Source organism: Canis lupus, chromosome X (genome assembly GCF_003254725.2).
Source record: "Canis lupus dingo isolate Sandy chromosome X, ASM325472v2, whole genome shotgun sequence".
Taxonomy (NCBI): Eukaryota; Metazoa; Chordata; class Mammalia; order Carnivora; family Canidae; genus Canis; species Canis lupus.
Window position 1 is genome coordinate 88319109 of NC_064281.1, and position 27742 is coordinate 88346850.

Below are 27742 nucleotides of genomic sequence, written 5' to 3' on the forward strand. Positions count from 1 at the left end.
CAACTCTGAAGTCTTTTTGCATGAATAAGATGTAAGGGTGAGAGAATTTCTGAGCTATGCCATGGTGAGTTAAAATAATCATAAAAAAATAAAAAATAAAAATATAAAAATAAAATAAAACATTAATCATAAGTACAGTGGAGTGAAAAAAAGGGTCAACAGATATTTGAAAAAAAAATGAAGGAAAAATACTTCAAAGCCAACTATTATGAGAACCAATAACAAGCAGACTTCACTGGCCTACAGCAACCAATACTGGAAAGCTCTTTTTGAGCGCAGGCACTTTGAGAAGCAAGGGTGCAAACAAAAACAGATACTGAAAGGAGAAAGAAACCACAGCTGCTAACCAGAGGGCAGATTACATGCATGCTCAGTGAGAAAAGGACTGTGAGTCATAACAACTATAAGCCACGTGGAAGGATAGGACTTATTTAAAAAAAAAAAAAAAAAAAAAAAAGGAAGGAGTGGCTTTATGCAGTTATCTGTAGGAAATTCTGCAAAGTATTTTAGTTTCACCAAGAAATAATGACTAATTAACCGTGCAATGACATTCAAACATTGAAGTAATGACACTATCCTTCAACTCGTATAAGACTTATTATACGGTAAATTTGGCATTATGAATCCATGCAGTATTATTTATTACATGGTTCTTGGAAAACTTTTATTTTCAAAAGGCAAATGTGATAGCCTCATCACATAACTTCTACTAAAATAAATTCCAGATGGAGGAAAACGATAAAAATGAAACATAAAAAAGCTAGAAAAACATTTTAGTGAATAGCCACTTAATATTAGAATGGGGAAGGACTTTCAAAGCAGTCAATAAAGGAATAATTCACCAATGAAAAAACTTCTAGATTTATCAACATAAAAAGAAAGGAAAACTATAGTCTGTCAAAAAGCAAAAGTGATATCAATAGCTCATAGGTAAAACCTGGGCCAAGGACATAAACAGATTCAAAAATGAAAATTATCAACGATCAATATGCACATGAAAATACATTCAACCTCACTATCCATCAGAAGACATGCAAAGAATAAGATGCCACAACTTGCTCATTAAACTCAAAGGTTTTTAAAGATATTGTTCAGTGTTGGCAAGACACTTCTATATACACTGATGGATTTCAAAATGAGGTAATCTGTCTAGAAAGCAATTTGACAATAGGAATCAAGCTCCTGAAAAATGTTCATACCCACTGATTCAAGAAATCAATCTCTAGCAATTTTTTAAACCAAATAAAGATACAAAAGAAATTATGTGCATTTCAGGATTATTTTAAACAGTAGAAAATTAGAAACAATTTAAATGCCCAACAACAGATAAAGGCTAAATATGGTATATCTTTAAAATGGAGTATCTTGCAGCTTTTAAAAATGTTATTATAGATTTGAATCCTTAATATGAAAATTAGAATGCTCACAGGATAATAACTACAACTTTTTTTAAGGAGGCTACACACCCAGCACAGAGTCCAACACAGGGCTTGACCTCACGACCCTGAGGTCAAGACCTGAGGTGAAATCAAGAATCAGACACTCAACCAACTGTGCCACAATAACTAGAACATTTTATTTATTTTTTATTTTTTTAAAGATTTTATTTATTTATTCATGAGAGACACAGAGAGAGAGGCAGAGACATAGGCAGAGGGAGAAGCAGGCTCCATGCAGAAAGCCCGATGTGGGACTCGATCCCGGAATCCAGGGATCATGCCCTGAACCAAAGGCAGACGCTCAACTGATGAACCACCCAGGCGTCCCAACTAGAACATTTTAAATGTCCAACTATATACATGGTATGAACCAACAGTTTCCGTTTAAAATGTAAATTTTTAGAAAGTACACTTTATACATTCATCCATACACATATATGAAGGTGATGAGTATGAGAGTATGAAGGAAATATACCAAAATGTTAATATTTATTCAAGGTTGGTAGAATGAGGAATATTTTTGTATTTTCTTCTGTATGCTTTTATTTCCAAATTTTTTACAATAGCAGGCATTGCTTCTGTTATAAGAAAAACACAATACTATATACTATTTTAAAGGTATTATATTTCATTTCACAAGGTAAACTGAATTCTAACCATATGCATTCCACTCATAAAAACAGTATGTGCAGACAGTTACTGGCTTGGTAAGTTGGTATTAAACATAATCATTTTCTGTTTCAAGGGGCACAATTTGGTCCTGCTACCACAGTCTGCTACTAAGCATCTATTAACACGCTGAGTCATGTTATATTGACACTCAACTTACATATCATAATTTCTTAAATGTAAATTACCAGGAAAGTATGCAACTTTTAATGTCAAAGTCATGCTTTTATGTAAATTATTCCCTTAAAGCAAAACCCAAAAACTATAAAATCTGAATTGTTTTAAGTCTGATTAGTGAAGTCAGTAATGGAAAAACATCATCTTCACCATCTCTAAGACATATGAACTGATATACATAATTAATATGAAATTAATATGACATTGATGCTCTCTGCCTAGGTCAAGATCGACTAGCAACTGAAAACCAAGTGGATCTCTTTATACAGTTATACTTTTTATTTGCCTTCATTAAGATACCTTAGTAGCTTCCTATTGCATGAGAAAAGAAAATCTGATGTAGTATGAGAAGAGTCTGCATCAAATTGACTGCCCAGCATAATTCTAGTAGGCTGTGAACTCCAAAACAATAGTAGTCCTTAAAAAAGGGGGGGGAGGGCTGCCTGGCTGGCTCAGTCGGTAGTACATGCAACTCTCGACCTTGGGGTCTTGCGTTTGAGCCCCACATTGGGCACAGAGTTTACTGTAAAAAAGTAGTCTTTGAGGAGGGTTAATAAAACCTGAGAGCAAGCTACCAAGCAAAATAAAATTAATGCTTCATCTTTGATAAATCCAGATTATGATGAATTCTACAGGCAGTACACTGTGCTCCTTAAAAAAACTGTTATTTAGAGAGCAAGGATCATCCTTATTTGAGCTGTTTAACAACAAAGCACTAAATGTTACATGCTGAAATTAAAAGCAAGTTATAGTAAACTAATTACAAAGTAATGACAAATTCCACAAATCAGGCCAAAGAAAACTCCATCAATTTGTGTTAAGCAGCCCCTGTAGAGCGGCACACTGGCAGCTACCAGTAAGACCAAATGGATTCAAACAGTTTATTACTAACAGAGAAAGCATGATCAGTATGGTATCACTTCCCTGTGTCTCCAATCCTACAGGACAGAATCAAACTGGAGGGAGGGACCAAATGAAGATGACATGCACCATGCATTGCTCTGTTTTTGAGGAGTCAAATCTAAATTGCAGCTTTGCAATTTTATACTTACAGCTACATTTGAATGTTCCATGTCTTCCCACAAGATGAAAGAAGAAAATAATAAACTGTCTTGCACCAGCCTCCCACAAGATAGGTAGGTAGGTAAGAAATAAACTCATGTCATCTATCTATTTTGCCATGTATCAGGGAGGATCATAGAGTCTTCCCCCAAGATTTGGGTCAGATTGTGGTTAAGCCGGGCCTATGCATACTATGTGGAAATGTGCAAGATCACCAAGATACCATGGCAGAGCTATTCCACTAGTTTATAGTCAAATAGAACAAGAAGTCAGTGTATAAAAGAATATACCATGCCATGCTTCTTCCCATAATTTTAAGTTCAGAAATTTAACAAGCATTCACTATCAACCATTACAGAGAGGCACAACATTGAAGCAAATATTACAGGGAATTTTTTTATCTGCCCTCAAAGAGTTTAAATTCCTCTTGAGAGAAGCATTTTTTTTGTTTTTGTTTTTGTTTTATTGAGAGAAAGAGAGAGTGCTTATGGGTGGGAGCAGGAGAGAGAGAATATGAAGCAGCCTCCACACCTAGCTCAAAGCCCAACACGAGGCTCACTCTCGCGACTCTAAGACCATGGCCTGAGCTGAAATCAAGAGTCAAGGCTTAACTGACTGAGCCACCCAAGAGCCCTAGGGGAATCAATTTAAAGCCAAAAATACAATTGCACCTGGCTGTATACTCATTAAACAGTAATGTAAATAACTAACAATAGAATGGTTAAATAAAATATGGTTCATTTATACAATAGACTATTAGGCAATCCTAAAAAATCATGTTATAAAATATTTTTCTTCAATGGAACAGTGGCATAAGGAAGACACAGGAAGAACAATTTGGTGGGATGCTTGGGTGGCTCAGTGGTTGAGCATCTGCCTTTGGCTCAGAGTGTGATTCCGGAATCTGGGATCGAGTCCCACATCAGGCTCTTCGTGTGGAGCCTGCTTTTCCCTCTGCCTATGTCTCTGCCTCTCTCTCTCTCTCTCTAATATCTGTCATGAATAGATAAATAAAATCTTTTTTAAAAAAAGGAATTACAGGGATCCCTGGGTGGCGCAGCGGTTTGGTGCCTGCCTTTGGCACAGGGCGCGATCCTGGAGACCCAGGATCGAATCCCACATCAGGCTCCCGGTGCATGGAGCCTGCTTCTCCCTCTGCCTGTGTCTCTGCCTCTCTCTCTGTGACTATCATAAATAAATAAAAAATTAAAAAAAAAAAAAAAAGGAATTACAATTTGGAAGAAGACTATATAATAGACTATAATGGGAAGACTTTTATGGCAACATTAAACAGATAAATGTTGAGAAAACTCAGCCATGAGGAGATGAGGCTTTTTTACAAGAGAAGCAGTGAACATGGGATCCCTGGGTGGCGCAGCGGTTTGGCGCCTGTCTTTGGCCCAGGGCACGATCCTGGAGACCCAGGATAGAGTCCCACGTCGGGCTCCTGGTGCATGGAGCCTGCTTCTCCCTCTGCCTGTGTCTCTGCCTCTCTCTCTCTCTCTCTCTCTCTCTCTCTGTGTGTGTGTGTGTGACTATCATAAATAAATAAATAAATAAAAATTTTTAAAAAAAAGAAGCAGTGAACATATAGAGTTGTTTATGAGGACCTTTAAGCTCTGATCTACTGAGGATGACAAACTTTGCAACTCAGAAGTAAATCTTAGATCTGCCTAAAGCAAATGGAAGATAGCAAACTAATACAAAAAGAGAAAACTAGACAAGAAATGCAAAAATACAATTTTAAACAATTTAGAGCTATACTACCAAGAAAACTGCTAAACCTAATCACAAAATGTACATTTATCTCTCAATTTTTCTTGGACTTCCAAATATAATTTGCAAAAAAGAACTTGTTAAATGAACGTACTAATCCTCAAAACATTTTATAATTTAATATTTTCAATGCCAAAAATATTATTTAATGTCATAAACATGACTCAAAACTCAATTTTATTAGTTAACCTAAATATTTAAAAGCGGTCAACTATTCTGCAGAGCACCTGGCTGGCTCAGTCAGTAGAACATGAAACTCCTGATCTCAGAGTTGTGAGTTCAAGACCTGTGTTGAGCATGTAGCCTACAAAAATAAATAAATAAATAAATAGATAGATAGATAAATAAATAAATAAAAGCAGTTAACTACTCTAAAATAAAAGCATATCCTATGGTACAATATAGCAGTATACAAAAACCATAGCTAAAATAAATAAACTTTAGGACTCCTGGGTGGTTCAGTAGGCTAAGCCCTGCTTTGGGCTGAGGTCATGATCCCAGGGTCCTAGGGTCAAGCTCTGTATTAGCCTCTCTGCTCAGGAGGAAGCCTGCTCTCCCTAGCCTCTCTGCTAGTGCTCGCACACTCTTTCTCACCCTGTCAAATAAATAAATAAAATCTTTAAAAAATTAAAATTAAAAAAAAATAAAAAATAAACTTTTTTTAAGATTTTACTTATTTATTCATGAAAGAAACAGAGAGAGAGGCAGAGACACAGGCAGAGGGTGAAGCAGGCTCCATGCAGGAAGCCCTATGTGGGACTTGATTCTGGGTCCCCAGGATCAGGCCCTGGGCTGAAGGTGGCGCTAAACCACTGAGCCACCCGGCCTGCCCAAGTAAATAAACTTTAAAAAGGAGGGTGGGTGGATGCCTGGGTGGCTCAGTCAGTTAAGCAACTGCCTTTAACTCAGGTCATGATCCCAGGGTCCTGAGATGGAGAGTTCTGCATCTGATTCCCTGTTCAGTGGGGAGTCTGCTTCTCCCTCTCCCTCTGCCCCTCCCCCTGCTCATGCTCTCTTTCTCTCTCTCTCTCAAATAAGTAAAATCTTCTTTAAAAATGCTTTAAGGGGGGATCCCTGGGTGGCTCAGCAGTTTAGCGCCTGCCATTGGCTAGGAGCATGATCCTGGAGTCTCGGGATCGAGTCCCACATCAGGCTCCCTCTGCCTGTGTCTCTGCTTCTCTCTCTCTCTCTCTCTCTCTCTGTGTGTGTGTGTGTGTGTGTGTGTGTCTCATGAATAAATCAATCAATCAATCAATCAATCAATAAAATCTTTTTTTAAAAAAATGCTTTAAGGGGCAGCCCAGGAGGCTCAGCAGATTAGCGCTGCCTTCAGCCCAGGGTGTGATCCTGGAGACCCAGATCAAGTCCCACATCCAGCTCCCTGCATGGAGCCTGCTTCTCCCTCTGCCTGTGTCCCTGCCTCTCTCTCTCTCTCTCTCTCTCTCTCTCTCTCTCTCTGTCTCTCATGAATAAATAAATAAAATATTAAAAAAAATAAAAATAAAAATGCTTTAAGGATGCTTGGGTGACTCAGCAGTGGCTCAGGTCGTGATTCCGGGATCCAGAGGGATCAAGTCCCACATGGGGCTCCCCGCAGGAAGCCTGCTTCTCCTTCTGCCTGTGTCTCTGCCTCTTTCTCTCTCTCTCTGTGTCTCGAATGAATGAATGAATCAATGAATGAATGAATTAAATAAATAAATAAATAAATAAATAAATAAATAAATAAATAAATAAAATCTTTTTAAAAAATGCTTTAAGGGGCAGCGCAGGTAGTTTGGCAGATTAGCGACACCTTCAGCCCAGGGTGTGATCCTGGAGACTCAGATCGAGCCTTCATCGGGCTCCCCGCAAGGAGCCTGATTCTCCCTCTGCCTATGTCTCTGCCTCTCTCTCTGTGTCTTTCATGAATAAGTAGATAAATCTTTTTTTAAAAAATGCTTTAGTGAAAAAAAAAATGCTTTAGTGGATCCCTGGGTGGCTCAGCAGTTTAGCGCTTGCCTTTGGCCCAGGGTGGAATCCTGGAATCCTGGGATGGAGTCCCACATCAGGCTCCCTACAATGGGGCCTGCTTCTCCCTCTGCCTGGGTCTTTGCCTCTCTGTATCTCTCATGAATAAATAAATAAAGTCTTATAAAAAAAATGCTTTAGGGATCCCTGGGTGGCGCAGCAGTTTGGCGCCTGCCTTTGGCCCAGGGCGCGATCCTGGAGACCCGGGATCGAATCCCACGTCGGGCTCCCGGTGCATGGAGCCTGCTTCTCCCTCTGCCTGTGTCTCTGCCTCTCTCTCTCTCTCTCACTGTGTGCCTATCATAAATAAATAAAAATTTTTAAAAAAATGCTTTAAAAAAGGGAGGGGTGGGTGCCTGGTTGGCTCAGTCGGAAGAGCATGACTCTAGATTGCAGGGTTATGAGTTCAAGCCCCACATTGGATTTGGAGATTACTATTTTTAAAAAGATAAATAAACTTAAAAACTATTGCTAATTTGCAACAGTTCAATAATCATACCTCTGCTTATGAAGCAATAATAAACATTTCTTTTTTCTAATAGCTTTTCCTTTTTAAAAATAATACAGCAATAAAGACAAAATCAGGGAGACAATGAGAAGTCCAATCTGACTGGAGAACAGGGTACATAAATGAGTAGTGGGGTAATACACAGGAAAAGGAAAGAGACAAATTGTGGAGAGACCTGAAAATGTCCCCAGGATAAGAAGCAGGCTTAAGTGAACAAATGTGTAAAACATCTACCACTCTCTACTAAGTGCTGGAGTGGGAACAAAGTAACTACGTTCAAATAACCCCAAAATTTATAAAATGTGGAAGGCGAACAAATACCATATTTCTTTGATTTTACAATGCACATTTTATTCTAATGTTCACATTCCTGAAATCCATGTATGTGCTTATTGTGTAGTTTTTCCATAAAAGTTATTAAATTGATGGTGCATGCTACAACAGAGGAAATATATTAATTGCAATAAAGAATCACACCTGCCAAAAGAGCAGTACAGAGTAATCACTATATGTGTAAGATAAGAGGACAGGGAAACAAAGACCTGATCTGGGATACAAAAGACGAATAGGAATTTACAAGGTAGAAAAGAAAGAGAAGGACATTAACAGTTGGGGGTAAAAACACGGAGACAAGGAAGCACATGATAGGTCAAGGAACAGCATGTAGTTTGGTAGGCTGGAATGTAGAGTTTGGAGGCAGTATAAGCCTAATTTGAAGAGCGTATAGGCCAGGAATGCAAGGGGGATATAATACCGAAACAACAATCGATGTAAATGTACCATATTAATGCAAAAAGGACAAAACCCATGTGACCATCTCAACAACCAGAAAAAGCATCTGACAAAATCCAACACCCACTTGTGACAAAAGAATTTTTCATGGGATGCCTGGGTGGCTCAGTGGTTGAGCACCTGCCTTCAGCCCAGGGCATGATCCTGGAGTCCGGGATCTAGTCCCACATCGGGCTCCCTGCATGGAGCCTGCTTCTTCCTCTGCCTGCATCTCTACCTCTCTCTCTCTCTCTCTCTCTCTCTCTCTCTGGGTCTCTCATGAATAAATAAATAAAATATTTTTAAAAAGAAAGGCATCCATTCAAAAGAAAGAAGGAAAGCATATTATTTAAGGATGACATGAACTTATACGCAGAAAATCCTAATGAATGGTTATAAAACTATTAGAAGGAAGACACTAGTTCAGCAAAATTGCAAGATAAAAGGTCGATATTAAAAAAAAATCAACTACAAAATCTACACACTAGTAATGAACATTCCCAAAATAAAATTCAGAAAATATTCCCATATTACTCAGCTATTTAAAAAAAGTATCTTGCCATTTGAAATAATATGGATGAGGGTGGCTCAGCGGTTTGGCGCCTGCCTTTGGCCCAGAGCATGGTTCTGGAGTCCCAGGATCAAGTCCCACGTCGGGCTCCCTGCGTGGAGCCTGCTTCTCTCTCTGCCTGTGTCTCTGCCTCTCTCTCTTTCTGTGTCTCTCATGGATAAATAAATAAAATCTTTTAAAAAAATGAAATAATATGGATGGGCCTAGAAGGTATTATGCTAAGTGAAATAAATCAGAAAAAAAAATAAATATCTTGTGATTTCACTTATATTTGGAATCTAAAAAACAAATGAACAAAGAAAACAAACAGATTCATAAATACAGAGAACAAACTGGTGGTTTGGAGAGGAATGTGCAAAATAGGTGAAGAGGATTAAGAGGTACAAACTTCCAGTTATAAAATATGTAAGTCACAGTGATGTAAAGTATAGCATAGGGAATACAGTCAATAGTACTGTGATAACTTTGTATGCTGACAGATGATAACTGGACATCATGGTAATCATTTTGTAATGTATATGAATGTCAAATCAGTACACTATACAATTGAAACTAATATTGTACATCTACTATACTTTAAAAAAGAAAAATTCCACTTACAATACTATCAAAAATTAAAATTTAGGAAAACTACAAAATGTTAAAAGAAATTAAAGCTATAAACAAATCAAAAGACATCCATAGGGACGCCTGGGTGGCTCAGCGGTTGAGCACCTGCCCCTGGCTCAGGGCGTGATCCACGGTCTCAGGATTGAGTCCCACATCGGGCTCCCTGCCTGGAGCCTGCTTCTCCCTCTGCCTACGTCTCTGCCTTTCTCTGTGTCTTTCATGAATAAAAAAATTAAAAATCTTTAAAAAAAACAAAAACAAAAACAAAAGACATCCATAGTCATAGGTTGAACAAGTTAATATTGTTAAAATGGTAAAACTTCCCCAAACTGATATACAAATTCAACAAAATCCCTAGCAAAATCCCTTAGCAATTTGCATCTTCTGAAGAAATTGACAGGCTGGAGGATCCCTGGGTGGCCCAGCGGTTTAGCGCCTGCCTTCAGCCCAGGGCATGATCCTGGAGTCCCGGGATGGAGTCCCACATTGGCCTCCTTGTATGGAGCCTGCTTCTCCCTCTGCCTGTGTCTCTGCCTCTGTCTGTGTCTTTCTTGAATAAATAAATAAAATCTTTAAAAAAAAAAAAGAAAAGAAATTGACAGGCTGATCTTAAATTTCATACAAGAATGCCAAAGCAATGATTAGAATAGCCAAAGCAATCTCGAAAAAGACCAATGTTAAAAGAGTCACACCTCCTCGCTATAAAACTTTATACACAGCTTACTACATAGCTACAGAAATCAAGAGAATGGTACTAGCATAAGAATAGAAATATATATATGATAAAAATATAGATCAATGAAATAGAACTGAAAGTCCAGAAATAAACATTTATGTTTATGGTCAACTGATTTTCGACAAGGGTCACAAGTGGATGAGGAAAGAAATGATATTTTCAAGAAATGGCACTGAGACAAGTGAATATCCACATGCAAAAAGATAAAGTGGGACCCTGATCTAAACTAAAAATGGACAATACACCTAAATGTAAAAGCTAAAACTGTAAAATTGAAACCCAAGACATAAAAGTAAATCTTCATAACCCTGGGTTAGGCAACAATTTTTTAGATAGGGCACAAAAACCACAAGCAACATAAGAGAAAATAGATAAAATGGGCTCTATGAAAATTTCAAAATTTTGTGTTTCAAAGTAGAGAACCCACAGAATAGAAAAGAAATGTTTGCAAACCATGTATCTGATAAGAGATTTACATACAGAATTTAAAAACTAAAAACTCTTCTAACTCACTAATGAAAAGACAACCCAATTATAAAATGGCCAAAGAGTCTGAACAGGTATTTCAATTAGGAAGATACACACATGAAAAGATGCTTAACATCATTAGTTATTAGGGAAACGCAAATCAAAACCATAATGAGATTACACTTCACACACTAAGATGACTATAAACAAAAATACAGATAACAAGAGTTGTCCAGGATATGGAGAAATTGGAATCTTCATATATTGCTAATGAGAATGTAAGATAGTGCAACCACTTTGGAAACAATTTAACATTTCCTCAAATTGTTAAGCACAGAACTAGCATGTGATTCAGCAATTCCACTCTTAAAATATACACAAGACAAATGAAAACATACATCTACACAAAAACTTATCCATCAATGTTCATAGTGATATTATTTAATAATAGCTAGAGTGGAAACCCAATTTTCCACCAACTGATGAATGGATAAACAAAATGTACAATATCATTCAGATATAAAAAGGAATGAAGTAATGATACATGCTACAACATAAATGAACTTTGAAAACATTATGGTAAAGGAAACCTGTCACAAAAGACCAAATGAAATGTCCATAATAGGCAAATTGTATAGAGACAGAGTCAAGACAGGGGTGGGGGTGGGGAATAAAGGGGAATGGGGAGGGACTACTAATAAGTACGGGTTTTGGAGGGGGGCAATGATGAAAACATTCCAAAATTACACTGGAGTGATATGTACAAAACTAACAACCAATAAACACTCTAAATGGGTGAATTTTTGGTATCTGAAATATAATCTCAATAAAATGTTAAAAAGAAAAGGAGTAGGCAGGGATAGATCTGTTAAAAGATGATCTGGGTCTTAAAATATGAAACTGGACCCCAGACTATTATATAAAAATCAATTCTATATTGATTAGGAACTTAAAAACACCCAAAACAGACCTTTAAAATTCTTAGTAAAAAATGTAGGTGGGCAGCCTGGGTGGCTCAGCGGTTTAGCGCTGCCTTTGGCCCAGGGCGTGATCCTGGAGACCCGGGATCAAGTCCCATGTCAGGCTCCCTGCGTGGAGCCTGCTTCTTCCTCTGCCTGTTTCTGTGTCTCTCACGAATAAATAAAATATTTTTTTAAGTAGGTGAATGTATTTTGCATATTCTTAAACAAGACACAAAAAGTAGTAACTATAAAGCACTGACAAATCTGACTGTATTAAAATTTTGAACATTTGCTCATTGAAAGACTTCTTAAAATGCAAAAAGAAGAAAAATTAGCAGAAAATATTCACAGTATACAAAACTGACAAATGAGTACTGTAAGGAATACTTTTTTAACTCACAGAATTCTATAAGAAAAGGACAAACAACCAATAGAATTTGGCCAAAACAAATGAAAAGTTTCACAGTACACGAAAAAACACCTGGGTGGCTCAGCAGTTGAGCGTCTGCGTTTGGCTCAGGGCATAATTCCGGAATCCCGGGATCGAGTTCCACACATCGGGCTTCCTGCATGGAGTCTGCTTCTCCTTCTGCCTATGTCTCTGCCTCTGTGTGTGTGTGTGTGTGTGTGTGTGTGTGTGTGTGTGTGTCTTTCATGAATCAATAAATAAAATCTTGAAAAAAAGAAAAAACACCTATGGCCAGCAGACATATTGTACGTACAAAGTATTAAGGATCTACATATTGTAATTACCTTTTTTAAGAGAGGAAGAATTCTAGGCTGCACATTCTAGGGTCTCTTTGGGACATAATCATTTAACAAAGTGATATCTGGATGAAATCCAAATTCACAAAAGTTCTAGAACTGGTTAGTCTCCGTAGGGTTCAAATAAAAGTTTATGCTGCAATTATTTTATTTCTGCCTTTTGTCACCTTAAATCCCTAATATTATACATAAAATCATACTGAAAAAGATTAAAGTAATTAATTTAAAAGTGAAGTGACAACAATCTCTGTCACAAATCATAAAAAAGTACACAGAATTAGTGATGTCCACAAATAGGAAAAGACTTTCTATCCCATTTGGAATAAACAACTTTTCTGTAAAATTTTTCATATTGGGACACCTGGGTGGCTCAGTGGTTGAGTGTCTGCCTTCGGCTCAGGACGCGATCCTGGGATCCCGGGGTCTGAGATCGAGCCCGCATCGGGCTCCCAGGGAGCTCGCTTCTCCCTCTGCCTGTATCTCTCTCTGCCTCTCTCTCTCTCTGCCTCTCTCTGTCTCTGCATCTCTCATGAATAAATAAATAAAATCTTTAAAAATAAAATAAAATAGAATTTTTCATATCAAGTACATTAGAAAACAGCCATTGTTTAATTATCCATTACAGTACATTCACGGATATTCCATAAGTGGAATGCTATCAATTTATAACTGACTTGAAACAAGAGAAATGTAAAGATTAAAATTTCAAACTTGACCTTTAGCAGACTTGAGTGTACTAGCTTTAAGTGAGACTGAACATAAACTTAAATTTTTGTTAAAAAACTTACTTGTACAGTTTCCTCTTATTACATTAAATAGCTCCCTAGAGTGGAAGATGTCCCTTTCTATAAAAGGGAAGGAGACAAAACTTCCTGAAACTTGTCACAGTATTACAGTACTTCAAGAAGTACTCCCAAAATACCCAAAGTACAATGAGAAAGAGAAAAGGAAACCAAGATTTCCCCTTTAGGTCTTGATGAAAAGCTCTATAGAATGAGGGTGGGCATTACACAGTTTAAGCATGCCTTAGAGTGGGGCTGCTGGGATGGGCTAGTAGAATGACATACCCCTCTACAAAGTGTCACAGAGTGCTTTGGAAATTAAACAAATACCACCTTCCAGGGAACCAATAAGCTGCAAGTCTTCAATTATTTATATTTGTGAGAAATATTTTTATTTGTGAAAAGTGTTCCTAGCATCATTTCTTATTTTGTCAATAAGAATCTGGATCTTGTCCAACTTTATACTTTTGATGACAAATGCTTCAGAGTTTGAATTACAAATAATCTAAATCAAAATATTAAATTTTAGACTTTAAGCAAAGTGTCCCTATAAGCTCAATTCTAAAATATCCCAATCAACCACCTCTGGTTTTTTACCCATCATGTAGTATATATAATTTTTTTCATAAAAAATGATAAGCTCATATTTTCCAAAAGCTACTAATTCAGCTGCTAACCACACAGTCCTAATTCTGAACTGTAGCTTATTCTTCAAATTGATTCCTTAAGGCATTATGCTGTTTTGAGTACCTTTTTCTATGTTCATCACCTTTTCCCTGATGACACTGCTGCATTTTTTTTAAGATTAAAATGTAAGACATTAATGTTTCCCAGATATCTACCTTCACTTTCACCTTAGTGTAAGGCAGGTTACTTTTCCCTTCCATGGCTAACAGCTCCCACCCTGTCCTCACTTCCCATGCCTTCAAGAAAGGTTCCCTCTCCTCTTCCTCTTGCATTTGAACACTGAGCTCTCCACTGGTTCCCTTCTCTCAGTCTCTTAGTATGTTTCTGAAAACACAGAGTAAAGCTTCGGTTAACAACCACTCTTAACACACAGTATCATTCTCAACTCTGTATTCAAACAATTTCTCCCCTGAAATTCTGCAACTGTCCCTCCTGCATAATCATAACTTGATCCCATACTGATTGTTTACCTCAAGATTCAGCAAATATCTAATTTTAAAGGAAGCTTTCTCAAACTAACTTAACCCCCAATAAAATTAAGCCTTATGCCATAGTTTCACATCACTTATTTGTACATTTTATAAATGTATACAATTTTGAATATATAATTCTTTTTATGAATTGTTTTAGTAATTTTTTAGATAATAAATAATTATTTATTTTTTTAGTAATCTCTACACTCAACATAGGGCTCAAACTCATGACCTCGAGATCAAGTCGCATGCTCTTGGGGTACCTGGGTAGCTCAGTCCATTAAGCATCAGGCTCCTGATTTAGGCTCAGGGTCATGGGATCAAGCTGGGTTGGTGTTCACAGGGCCAATGAACATGGGGCTTGTCTCAGGAGGTCGCTCAGATTTCTCCTACTCTAGTGATGTGCCAGTCATCCAAGCTCCTGGGCGCTAACACTAACCCTAGATTGGGTTCTGACCCAATCCGGCCCCAAAACCATGCTCAGTAAGGAGTCTGCTTGAGATTCTCTCTCTTCCTCTGCCCCTCCCCACTGCTCACTTGAGCTGAAAAAAAAAAGTCACATGCTCTTTCCAACTGAACCAGTCAGGCACCCCTATAATTCTTTTCTAATTGTTATACATATTCCTGTACACATTCAACTATTTTAAAAACTCTTCAAGGACAATAATCATTTATCTTATTTTATATTGGCTATAATCATGTTTCCAAAGTTGGAGTTCAATAAATGCTTGCTTAATGAATCTATTCTAAAAACCATCAGAAAGGCATGAAGACAAGCCATGCAACTACTATACACAAAACAAAACACACTGCACACAAAAAACATATAACATACGAAGCTAAATAAGCATTTAGTTTTCAGAATAAATAATATATTAGCATAGTGTATAGTTTAATAATAGCTTTATTATATAGACAGAATGAATTAGAATGGAAATAACACTGGAATAGTGAGTGCTAAGAGCTGGAAAACCTAGGCTCTGACCCACACTCTGTCATACGCTAGCCATTTAACTTTGGGCAAATCACTTAACCTCTCACAACAATGAGTAATTACTATGTACTGTGCCAAGCTCACAAGGGTTATTCTTAGGATACAATAGCTTAATATACATGAAAGTTCTTAGAAATTTATAAAGAGCTATATAAATGGTAATATTTTAATGATGACCATACCCTCCAATTTAAGATAACATTCTATTTTAAAATGTGAACTTACAAAAAAAAGAAGAAATTAAGGGGCAACTACTTATGCTGTAGAAGAATTCATCACTGAGTATAAAATAAATCACTGCAAGGTCCAGCAACTCAAATTCAATCTAGAGCAATTATAATATGCATCAACTGTAAAAAATGTGCTTCACATTCAATTTTTTAGGAAGACATTTATTAGACAAAGCAAGGTAGATATTTGAATCCGTCCACAAAATCACAATCACAAGTTCATTCCATTGTATGCACTGAGAGGGCCTTCACCTACACAACACAATCAGAGTCTGCAAAGTATATGTGGCTCCATTTTACAATCTGATAAAATGCACCATGTCCCACAGTTGAAGAGGTGAACCAGCACATGTAGGAAATACTAAAGTTGACTTCAGGTTTACAGGAAAACATGTGATTAACCAGGACACGATCTGATGCATGTAAGAATTCCTAAATCTGTTTCACAGACCCATTGTTTATGGATATAAAGAGGTACAAAGACACAGAGGGAGCAGCTGCAAGTACGCTGAGACTTATTTGTAGCAATGGTGACAAAGTCAAATGTGAAAAGTTTCAGGATTTGTTTGGGCAGCTATTAAAATCATTTTCAAGCTCTCTTAAGGTCAACAAATTATCACAGTATCCAGAAAGACTAAAAAGCTCTAGGCAATTTCCCTTTGCCCTGCCAAGTCTACCTATAAACCATCTAAGACAAGACATTACAAGAGTCAGCTACTTTCTTGAAATGGATTATGAACTTTCTCATCCTTGTTTTGTTTTTTAAGATTTTATTTATTCGAGAGAGAAAGAGAGAGAGATAGAAAATGAAGGACAGAGCATGAACAGGGGAGGGCAGAGGAGGGTCTGACGGAGAAGAAGCAGCAGATCCGTCCCTGCTTTTGTGTCTTTATATAGATGAGGATTCTAATCAAGAAAAATCTGGAAGGCAGATATATTCAAAAAGATCATGAGCAAAAACCACCAATTGAAGATTCAAATAAATTAGCAAACGCTCCCTTTTCAATATTAATCTCCTCAAAAGGCTGCCATAATTAGTTAGCTTTAAGCTACAAAAGAAGGAGAGTGAGCTGAAGAGGGGGAAAGAAATGAAGAGAGCAGGAGGACAAGGGCAGGTGAAGATCACATACCAAAAATGCAAAAAAAAGGTAAAAAGATACACTTTGCCAACAGCTACCAACTATCCATCTTCCCTCAGAACAAGACTACTAATGAAGAAAACAAGATTTTGCTGCTACATTTTTTTGGGGGGGCACTATTTTCTTAATGCAGTTATCCAACAGTATTAAATGTAAACAAGGGTTACTCATGGTAACTGAGGAAACTATAGCTTCCTGGCAATTTTCTATTCTCTACAGACATGATATAATGAAAAAAAAAAAAAATGAGCTTCTGCTTCACCAAGTCTATTAAAAAGAATATTGAACTAGATCTTAAATACATAGTTCCTAGTTTTGGTTTTGACCCTCTTGACAAGTGACTTTAGTCCAGTCACTAAATTTTTTTTAAGATTTTGTTTATTTGTGCAGCCCAGGTGGCTCAGTGGTTAACCGCGACTGCCTTTGGCCCGGGGCCTGATTCTGGAGACCCGGGATCGAGTCCCACGTCGGGCCCCCTGCATGGAGCCTGCTTCTCCCTCTGCCTGTGTCTCTGCCTCTCTCTCTCTCTGTCTCTCATGAATAAATAAATAAAATAATAAATAAATAATAATAAATTATAAATAAATTATAAATAATAATAATAATAAATTATTCATGATAGACACAGAGAGAGAGAGAAAGAGAGAGAGAGAGGCAGAGACACAGGCAGAGGGAGAAGCAGGCTCCATGCAGGGGGCCCGACGTGGGACTCGATCCCGGGTCTCCAGAATCAGGCCCCGGGCCAAAGGCAGTCGCGGTTAACCACTGAGCCACCTGGGCATCCCCAGTCACTAAATTTTTATCAATGTTCGCATTCACCTAAACAGCACTTCTTGAGCACCAAAAAAATTGAGCAGTTTTAGAGTTTCTCAGCCCTGGCTGCACATTAGAATCACCTGGGAAGGCTTTAAAAAAAAAAGTCTCTTCACCCCTGAGATTCAGATTTAATGGGTCTGAGGTGGGGCCCAAGCATAGGTTTTTTAAAAACATTCCCTTGCAATTTTAATGTGCAGCCCAGGTGAAAAACCACAGGTCTATTCTGTTTCATGTATATGTGAAGAACAGCAAAATAATGCAAAAAGCCCTCCCTGCTTCCATTCAAATTTATCAACTTTCCCTTCTTAACCTTAGGTTTACCCCAGGTTCTCACCATCTCACACCTAGAATAACAGAATACCTTCCTATTTTCACTTCCACTAGTCTCTTCCCAATCCAATAAACCATTACATGCTTGCCTAACTAATCAGTTTGGTTCTGAAACATTATCCAACTGAGAGTCATGTTAAGTATAACAATACCAACAAACAGAACTGTTTTCATCACAGGATACTGTATGTACACAGATATGTATGTATGTGTGTGTGTACATGTGTGTATGATCTCAAACATGCCCTATTTTTCTTCAGCTCAAGTGTACCCACCTCTATTTATACATAATAAATACTAGTACCTTTACATACAAAAATATTGTCCCTGAATAGTTCATGACTGAATTCTGTTAAAAATGAATGGCAGGTGACGGGCTCTGAGGGGTGCAATTGACAGGATGAGCACTGCGTGTTATGCTATATGTTGGCAAATCGAACTCCAATAAAAAAATATACAAAAAAAAAAAAAAGAATGGCAAATGAGTCACTCACAAATCTGTCACTTAGGGAAGTCTGGGTGGCTTAGCGGTTGGGCACCTGCCTTCAGCTCAGGTTGTGATCCCGGAGTCCCGGGATCGAAAGACCCACATTAGGGCTCCCTGTGAGGAGCCTGCTTCTCCCTCTGCCTAGGTCTCTGCCTCTCTCTCTCTGTGTTTCTCGGAATAAATAAACAAAATATTTAAAAAAACAAATCTGTCATTTAAATTTTGAAGGGTTCTCACAAGGGACACACATTCAACTGAGAAAAAAGAAAGTAAAATGAGGTGGAATTATCTCAAAAATCCTGTGTTACCACAGATACTGATAAAGTTTATGACAAATGAATGCTTATCAAGAACAAATATGGCTATGCTTTATGTTAAAGCTTGCCTCAGAAAACCAACTGAAGGCTTAAAAGCCAAAGCTTATAACCATATAAGATGATATTTATGTTTATGAAAAATATTATCAAGTATAATACAAGTAATATATAATGAAAAGACTGAACAAGTGTATGACTTATCCCCTACCCTTAAGGAGCTCTCCAGCTTCTCAGGAACAGCATGACACAAACATAAAAAGAAAATAAAGCCAGCACTAGCAAGTAAGTGATCAAGATAGTACCATAAGAACTCAAAAACAGGGCAGCCTGGGTGGCTCAGCAGTTTAGCGTTGCCTTTGGCCAGGGCATGATCCTGGAGACCTGGGATCAAGTCCCCAGGTCAGGCTCCCTGCATGGAGCCTGCTTCTCCCTCTGCCTGTGTCTCTGCCTCTCTGTTTCTCATGAATAAATAAATAAAATCTTTAAAAAAAAAAAAAAAAGAACTGAAAAACAGGAGACTGCTATGGACTAAGGGAGTCAGACACAGCTTCCTGGAAAAGCTAGGGCTTGAACAAAATTAAATAGGTGGAGTAAAGAAAAAAAATCCCAAGCATGTGAGTGAGCTTCTATACAGATGAGGCAGAAATTCATTAAATATATTTGAGGGACAGGGAGTTGACCTAGTTGGAACAGAAGGTTCTATGTAGGAGTGTCTGGGGCAGTGAGGTTGCAATAATAAATTGGGGCTGGACAGTGAAAGCCCTGAATGCCAAGCCAGGATGCTCAAACTCTGTGCTACAGACAGATCCTTTACAGGTCATAAAGCACAACAAGCAAAACAATATATCCCATAATTATGCAGTCTGAAATCATTTTTCTTGAAGCCTTTGAAGAACATACCAAGTCCTATAATATTTTGCCAATATATTCATAAATATGTGAACATATTGTTTAAGAAATCTGTTCAGAGTGAAGGAGTAAATACTCAAACATGCTTTCCAAAATACAAAACCAGTGATCGATTACGCATTCATAGTTCTTAGGATAATTCCTAAGAGAATAATTGGATAGACGGCTTCAATTTTAGGTTTTCCTCCTCACCCCACTCTCCTCCAAACACATACCTAAATTTAATATCCAGAAACTGAATACACTGAAATAGTGTCATTCTGAAAATAAGAGGCCTTTTATTACTTCTCATTATGGGTGAATTTACTTACTGTACTGTTTCAAAATTACTACACCTATCAAAATAATTTTGTCCATGATTTCTTTCAGCGAAGCAAATAAAAAAGGTAACAAATGCAAAGATTATGAAAAGCAAAAAATCATTTCATCAAACCAAAACATATTTAAAATAATCAGCACTGGTTTATAAGGCAGAGGGGAAAGGGAGTATGTTCATAACAAAAAAAAATGTCATCCACAACAAAGAGTACCAGAGAGTATATGAAGAACACTACAATAGCCAATTTTTTAACCAAAACCGTAAGCCATTAGCCCACAACTCCCTAAAGAATGGGGTTAATTCTGCTTCTCAGAAATGCCCTCAAATTTTTTGGCTATTTCTGGTATAAAAATTAAGAGTCTAACCTAAGTCAAAACAAGGATCCTTTCCCCTGGCAACCAGACATGCTAGTGATTGATGATTTCATTTGCCACTACAGCAAATACTAATTTAACCACCACTACCTTCTCAACACCAGGAAAATGAAAAATTTCAGCCTCTAAAGGCATACGTGACAAGAAGGCAGGAATATTCTAGGATGATGAAAACACACACACAAAATAAGAACACATAAAAACCGTGGCAATGCTGCTGCTATACGATGAAAAAGGAATATGCCATTCTTAGAGCCACGTATGTCTTTAAAGAATATGTGTATATTGTGATTTTAGGTATTGTCTTTTTTTTTTTTTTTTCCTCCCTCTGGGAAAGAGGAAAACATCCAGGAGAGTTGGAAGAAGTGCGTTAAGGAAGGTGTCAATACCTCCCTCCCTATTCCTTACCGGGGAAACTCGCTTTAACAATAATGCTCTTTCACCCTCACATCCCGCCGGGTTTCCATACATCCTTCGGTCGGCAACCCGCCCCCCCCCCCCCGCTCCCACCACCACCACCACCAGCACCACCAGCACCATTCCCTTCCCTCCCCCTCACATTCACGAGAACAGGCTGCTCCGACTTTGTCGGTCTCGCCGCCCCCGCGAACCCGCCCAGACCAGCGGAGTCCAACAACGCAGCCACGCAGCCACCCACACCCCCACCTCCTCCTTCGGAGCCCAGCTTCCCCTCCACCCCAACCCCGTCCTGTCACCTGCTTGGGTGGTGTCCGTCAGGTCGTAGCCGCTGCCGGGGAAGTCTCGGAGTTTCCTACCGCTGAGGCTCAGGATGCCAGAGTTGCCCGCCTCCTCCAGGGCCCGGTCCAGGCTCCGCACCGTGTGTTGAGGCTGCAGGCTCCCCGGGTTCCACTGCGGCCCGTTGGGGAACGGCTGACCGAAAAGAGTCGGTACCGGGATGGGCACCACCAGGGTCCCGCCGCCGCCGCCGCCTCCCCCTCCGGCTCCGCCACCTCCCCCTCCGGCTGCGCCACCGCCGCCGCTACTTCCACCTCCACCACAACCGCCGCCCCCACTGTTAACACCACCTCCCTGACTCGCCGCCATGTTCCTGGGAGAGAGAATAGCCCCCGACAATACTCTCAGCTTGTGCCGCGAGTGTAGGGGGTTCTTAGGACGCATGCGCAGACTGGGGGGCGGAGGGGGGGCGAGGTAGATGGTGGGAAGGAACCGGGGGCGGGCTGGGAGGAGGTGTTGGGTAGGGAAGAGACGGGGTTCAAACGTGCAGAACGCTCTCTCTCAGAAATGTGTGGTCAGAGGAAGGATGCTAAATCTCGGTTCCGCTGCTTTGGGTACCAAAATCTTCCGAAGCGACGCCAGCTTAACTACAGGTCATTTAGCGGTAGGTCCCCAGATCTGTAAATTGCTTCACCTTTCTCCGCTCTGCAAAACAAAGACAAATATATTAGGTGGGGGTAAAAGGGGTTCATTCCAGAATATATTGAAACGGCACTTAGAAGGACTATCAGGACTTTCAATAAGGACTACCACCTCATTGAAACGCTTACCGCCAATGCCTCAGGAATTGTTTACCAGGGTTGCCGCGGAGAGAAACAGTGGAGGGTCATTTGGGGAGGGAAACTGGTGCAGAATTGAGTTTTAAGCATATATGAATTTTGCCATAGTTTAGAGTTCCAAAATAGGAAAAGACTTTTTAAATGTTTTCAAGGAAGCCTCTCGTTTCAGTATGTGTGGGTCTCAGCCAAACTGCTGCCTTCCAAAACTTGGAAAAGTTATCTACATTCTGTTCTATCACTCTTTGAAGTTGTGCCAAGATCTCCAAAATATCTCAGGTTTCTTTTCATCATGTCAGTATGGCTGATGGAAAACTCTGATCATTAAACAACCTTAAAGTTTATTTTTGAAATAGAGGTTTGCGTTTCAGGTGGAATTCTGCAGGTTTAACACTGGGGATAATAAACTAATCAATCTTGGATTTTTAGGAGGTCGTTTTTAGAACCTGAACCCAACTAAACTATTCAGACCGCTGTTACCCTCCTACTGCCACTCAATATTCAAAACTTTTTCACTGACAGTAAAATCACTGACCCTCCCCCCGAAAAACTATCAAAATGTTTGGGCATATTCAGTTATCATTAATTTGAATATCCAATATATCTCTTTTACATCCATTTCAATTTGAGCAATCTGCCAACAATCTCATTTTCTTAGACAATCTCCACAAAAGTTTGTCTGCCATTGGCTCTACTTTGGGAAAAAACGCAGGAAAAAATTAACAACTTGTCTAAATTGCTTTGTGGCCATCCATACATACAGGTTAATTAAAATGATTATGTTGCAAGAAATTACATTTGCTATATGTATGCCCCACAGAAGGAACAGAACTGAGAATCAGACTCTACAATGAATTACTGAAATCAAATTATTTAAGCCCACTGGTGTTAGAAAGAAATGTTGTAACTTATATCTCATCTTTATATCACAAATCAAATCAAGAACTGAGAACTTCCAGAACCAAGAAGGCAAGAAGGGTGAGAAGAGAAACTGAATTCATTAGTTAGAGGGACACCTGGGTGGCTCAGCAGTTGAGCATCTGCCTTTGGCTCAGGGCCTGATCCCTGAGTCCTGGGATCGAGTCCCACATTGGACTTCCTGTATGGATCCTGCTTCTCTCTCCTGTCTATGTCTCTGCCTCTTTCTCTGTGTCTCTCATAAGTAAATAAATAAATAAATAAATAAATAAATAAATAAATAAATAAATTCATTAGTTAGAGAAAAGATTAGAAATGGAACTATTTTAATAATTAGCCAATATGAATTTTAACATTATTTAAAACAAGTAAAAAAGGCCATGTATAACCAAATTTAGGAAGTAATCTTTCAAATAATTAAAAGATAGTCTAATGCAAAAAACAGAAAGCCTGCAAAGTAGGCTAAGTATACATGAAAATCAGACAGAATAACACATTCTAGCTCTTTCACAAAACACCAAAGCCTTAAGGTGTATTAAAAGATACCCTGAGCGGCACCTGGGTGGCTCAGTTGGTTAAGCGTTTTCCTTTGGCTCAGGTCATGATCTCAGGGTCCTGGAACGGAGCCCCACATGGGGCTCCTTGGGCTCCTTGCTCAGCAGGGAGCCTGCTTCTCCTCTCCCTCTGCTCCTCCCCACTGCTCATTTTCTCTCTCTCTCAAATAAATCTAAAAAATGAATAAACAAATAAAAGATAAACTGAGGCATATTTTAAAAATATAAGAGTTAATTTGAGCATTTATTGATTTTAATTTAGGCAGTGCCAAACTAGATGTGGCTAGGAGTGCTCTGCCAACAGGAACCAAAGGAAAGACATGTACAAAAAATGAGGCAGCAAAGGAAGGAAATTATCTAACTGGCTATAACTTAAAACCTGGTTACCTGTTTATGATTGGTTGTCCTTAGCATTTTGATTTCATAACCTTGAGGCATTTATAGTTTTAGATTTTGTTTTGCTTAAGCAAGTTGCCTTAGCAATAAAGCCACCTCAGCCTGATGGCCTCCTTGGTTTCACTAATTTAACAGGAGGTAAAAGGTTTAAAAGAAAGAGTATGAAATTCAGAAAGTTGTTCCAACCACTTAACTGCCTGTGTAATACTCAGGTTACTTAAAATCTCTGGGGCAGCCCCGGTGGCCCAGCGGTTTAGTGACACCTTCGGCCCAGGGTGTGATCCTGGAGACCTGGGATGGAGTCCCAAGTCACGCTCCCTGCAGGGAGCCTGCTTCTCCCTCTGCTTGTGTCTCTGCCTGTCTCTCTCTCTCTGTGTCTCTCATGAATAAATAAATAAAATCTTAAAAAACAAAATCTCTATTTCAGTCTCATCAGAAGTAATACTAGAAATAACAAGAAGGGGCAGCCCAAGTGGCTCAGCGATTTAGCACCGCCTTCAGCCCGGGGCCTAATCCTGGAGACCCGGGATCGAATCCCATGTCCGGCTCCCTGCATGGAGCCTGCTTCTACCTCTGCCTGTGTCTCTGCCTCTCTCTCTCTCTCTCTCTCTGTCTCTCAGGAATAAATAAATAAAATATTTAAAAAAAAAAGAAAAAGAAAATAACAAGAAGAAGGAGAATATTTTAAATAGTGTTTACTCTTTACCAGGAACTGTTCTAATTGCTTTATATATATTAAATCATTTAATCCTCATAACAATCCTGTAAAATAAGTCCTATTCTTCCATTTATAGATGAGGAAAAATAGCATATAGTTCACATAGGATTGTTCTAAGAATAAATAAGATCACATATGAGCTATTATTGTGTGCCAAGAACTATTGTCTCCAAGTAATAGTATAGCATTAGGTACTCAATAAATGTTAGTCTCTTTATTATACCCTTGCCCCTCTCATGAAAGAAAATTAAATAATAAGAAATATACAAATAGAGGAAATCAAAGGAGAAATCAGTTAATTTCTTTTTTTTTAATCAGTTAATTTCTTGGTAACTGTGGGCAAAGAAGTATTTGATAAATTGCATGAATTTTTTGCATCAGTTTATACTAGAGAATATTTTACAGTGATTAACATTTCAATAGTATTTCTGATCTGGACATTTGGTAATTGGTTAAATTAGTCAATACTCAGCATTATCCAAGCCAAATTTAGAAAAAAAATGTTGATAAATCATCAGGACTAAATGACATATATCAAAGATTACAGAAGGAAAACAAGGGCTTTTGAACAAAACATGGAGCCTGTATTAAATAAAGCACTGACAAATGACAAAGGTGATTTGTACTCAAAAGAATTCTGGGGCAGCCCTGGTGGCCCAGCAGTTTAGCACTACCTTCAGCCCAGAACATGATCCTAGAGACCCAGGATCGAGTCCCACGTTGGGCTCCCTGCATGGAGCCTGCTTCTACCTCTACCTGTGTCTCTGCCTCTCTCTCTCTCTCTCTCTGTGTCTCTCATGAATAAATAAATAAAATCTTTTAAAAAAAAATTCTGTAGGGGACTTCTGAAATTCCAGGCCAGTTTATAATCACTGCTCTTCCAAGCAAATTCATAGTCAACCAACATTTCTAAATGATATAGAGGAGGGAAGGCATGAACCAAAGTTCCAAAATCTTCTATTAGACAGCAAGATTATTGGGATAGACTGCAGGATGTTCTTACCAGTCTGTAAATAAATCAAAAGTGAGATATGTTTTATCTCAGGATCTAGAACAAGTCAATGAACCTGAGGATTAAATAGATCAAACTATAGTTTGATTTTTTTTTTTTTTTCATCTTGATCAGAATCCAGGAAAGAGCCATGGGAGTCTCTGCAGTTTGTTCCCTGAAAACATCAGCTCCATTTTTTTTAAGATTGTATTTATTTATTCATGATAGAGAGAGGCAGAGACATAGGCAGAAGGAAAAGCAGGCTCCTCACAAGGAGCCTGATGCAGAACTCGATCCTAGAACCCCAGGATCACACCCTGAGCCAAAGACAGACACTCAACCACTGAGGCGTCCCTGTCAGCTCAACTAAATACTAAGTCCAGGGTTGGGGGCAGGGAGTTCAGTCAGTAGATCATGCTACTCTTGATCTCAGGGTCGTGAGTTCAGGGGGAAAAATAAGAAATGGTGGGTATCATCAAGATGTATATCAGAAACCCTAAAAAAACTATTTTTTAAATCAACAAGGATATATTTTTTATGTTGGGGGCACCTGGATGGCTCAGTCAATTGGGCATCTGCCTTCCACTTGGGTTGTGATTCCAGTGACCTGGGATTGAGCCCTGAGTTGGGTTCTCTGCTCGGCAGGAAGCATGCTTCTCCTTGTCCCTCTGCCCCCTGCTTGTGCTCTCTCTCACTACCCCCCCCTTCAAATAAATAAATAAAATCTTTAAAAATTTTTATTTTTAAGTAATCTCTACACCCAACATTGGGCTTGAACTTATAGCCCCAAGATAGAGTCACATGCTCTACTGACTAAACTAGCCAGGCGCCCCTGCAAAACCTACTCATGTAACTCCATACTGAACTATTTCACAGCTGCAGCTAGAATGAGATGTGTAGTTCTGCTCCCTCCAATCTCAGCACAACTCCTGAATTAGATAAACCCCTGAGAAGTCCACCTAAATAATAAGAGAAGTGAGGAAAGAGAAAACTCACTTGGCCTTCCTCTCTCTAGTAACTTGATCTTCAGTCCCTTCTAAAATCCCTGTTCTGGTATGGGAACTACAGAGGATGATACATTAACTTATTTTAGCATAATTTATGGCACACTATTTACAACATCCCTGAATCCTCCTTTGCCTGTCTCTCTTTGCTTCTACCCTTGCAGATAACCCCTTGGACTGCTTTAACCAATCTTAACAAATTCACTAATCTCAAAGTTAATAATTTGAGACTCAAAAGAGATTTGGACAGGGACGCCTGAGTGGCTCAGTGGTTGAGTCTCTGCCTTCAGCTCAAGGCGTGACCCCTGGATCCTGGAATCAAGTCCCACATCAGGCTCCCGGTGAGAAGCCCACTTCTCTCTCTGCCTATGTCTCAGCCTCTCTGTATCTCTCATGAATAAATAAATAAAATCCTTAAAAGAGAGAGAGATTTGGACAAATGTATCAATGATCACTATTACTTAAAAGAAGTGATTACATACTTAATCTTAATTGTTGATGCCAGTAAGCACTATTTTATTCCATCTTGGTTAGAATCCCTGCTATGACACTTACAAGATGTGAGATAGACAAGTTTTACCTCTTAAAGTTTCGATTCCTCACCTAGAGACTAGAAATCATAACATTATTAGCCATTTCATAGGATTGTAGTGAGGATTACATGAGATAATTACATAAAACACCTACCATATTATAAAGGTTATTATTATTGTTTTTCTAGGTTCACTTTGTCAGGAGAACACTGATCTGAGTGAACCATGAATTATCAGCATGGCACTTCTTAAATTCTTTTGTACTATTGTGCCACCAGTGCTAACAAAACATTTTTTTTCTGCTGCTGTTGAAGTTCCATCCTTGTTAACTCACCTCAAACTTCCACCTCTCCTAACTTTTGGGTTATCCCTATGATTCCATAACCTGATTCCAATTCCTCTTTAATGTCTCTAATGCAATTCCAGATTTTGACCTTTGTGTTTCTCGTATGTTAACCTGATATCATGAAATCCATTTAAATATCTGTTCCAAATCCTCCTTAAAAATATATCTTAAAATGGGGCACCTGGCTGGCTCAGTGAGTAGAAAATGTGACTCTTGATCTTGATCCTGAGGTTGTGAATTTGAGCCCCACATGGGGGGTAGAGTTTACTTAAAAACAATATATATATTATTTCATGTAAGTGACACAAGTCTGTTAAACATCCTGAAGAACTCTCTTATTAGAGAACCACATAAAAGATACAAAGTGCAGAAT

The 27742-nt window shown here is 38.7% G+C and overlaps 1 protein-coding gene across 9 annotated transcripts in view; it reads right to left on the bottom strand.

Moving 5' to 3' along the window:
- Positions 1–27742, bottom strand: part of LRCH2 (leucine rich repeats and calponin homology domain containing 2) — a 215062-nt gene that overhangs the window by 170408 nt on the left and 16912 nt on the right. For all 9 annotated transcript variants that reach the window (XR_007409431.1, XR_007409430.1, XM_025431354.3 and 6 more), the window contains exon 2: positions 21094–21778. Coding sequence is in view for 7 of the 9 variants with exons in the window: in XM_025431354.3 (XP_025287139.1) it covers positions 21094–21517 (424 nt within the window). In the remaining 2 variants the exon portion in view is untranslated. The remainder of the gene's footprint in view (positions 1–21093; positions 21779–27742) is intronic.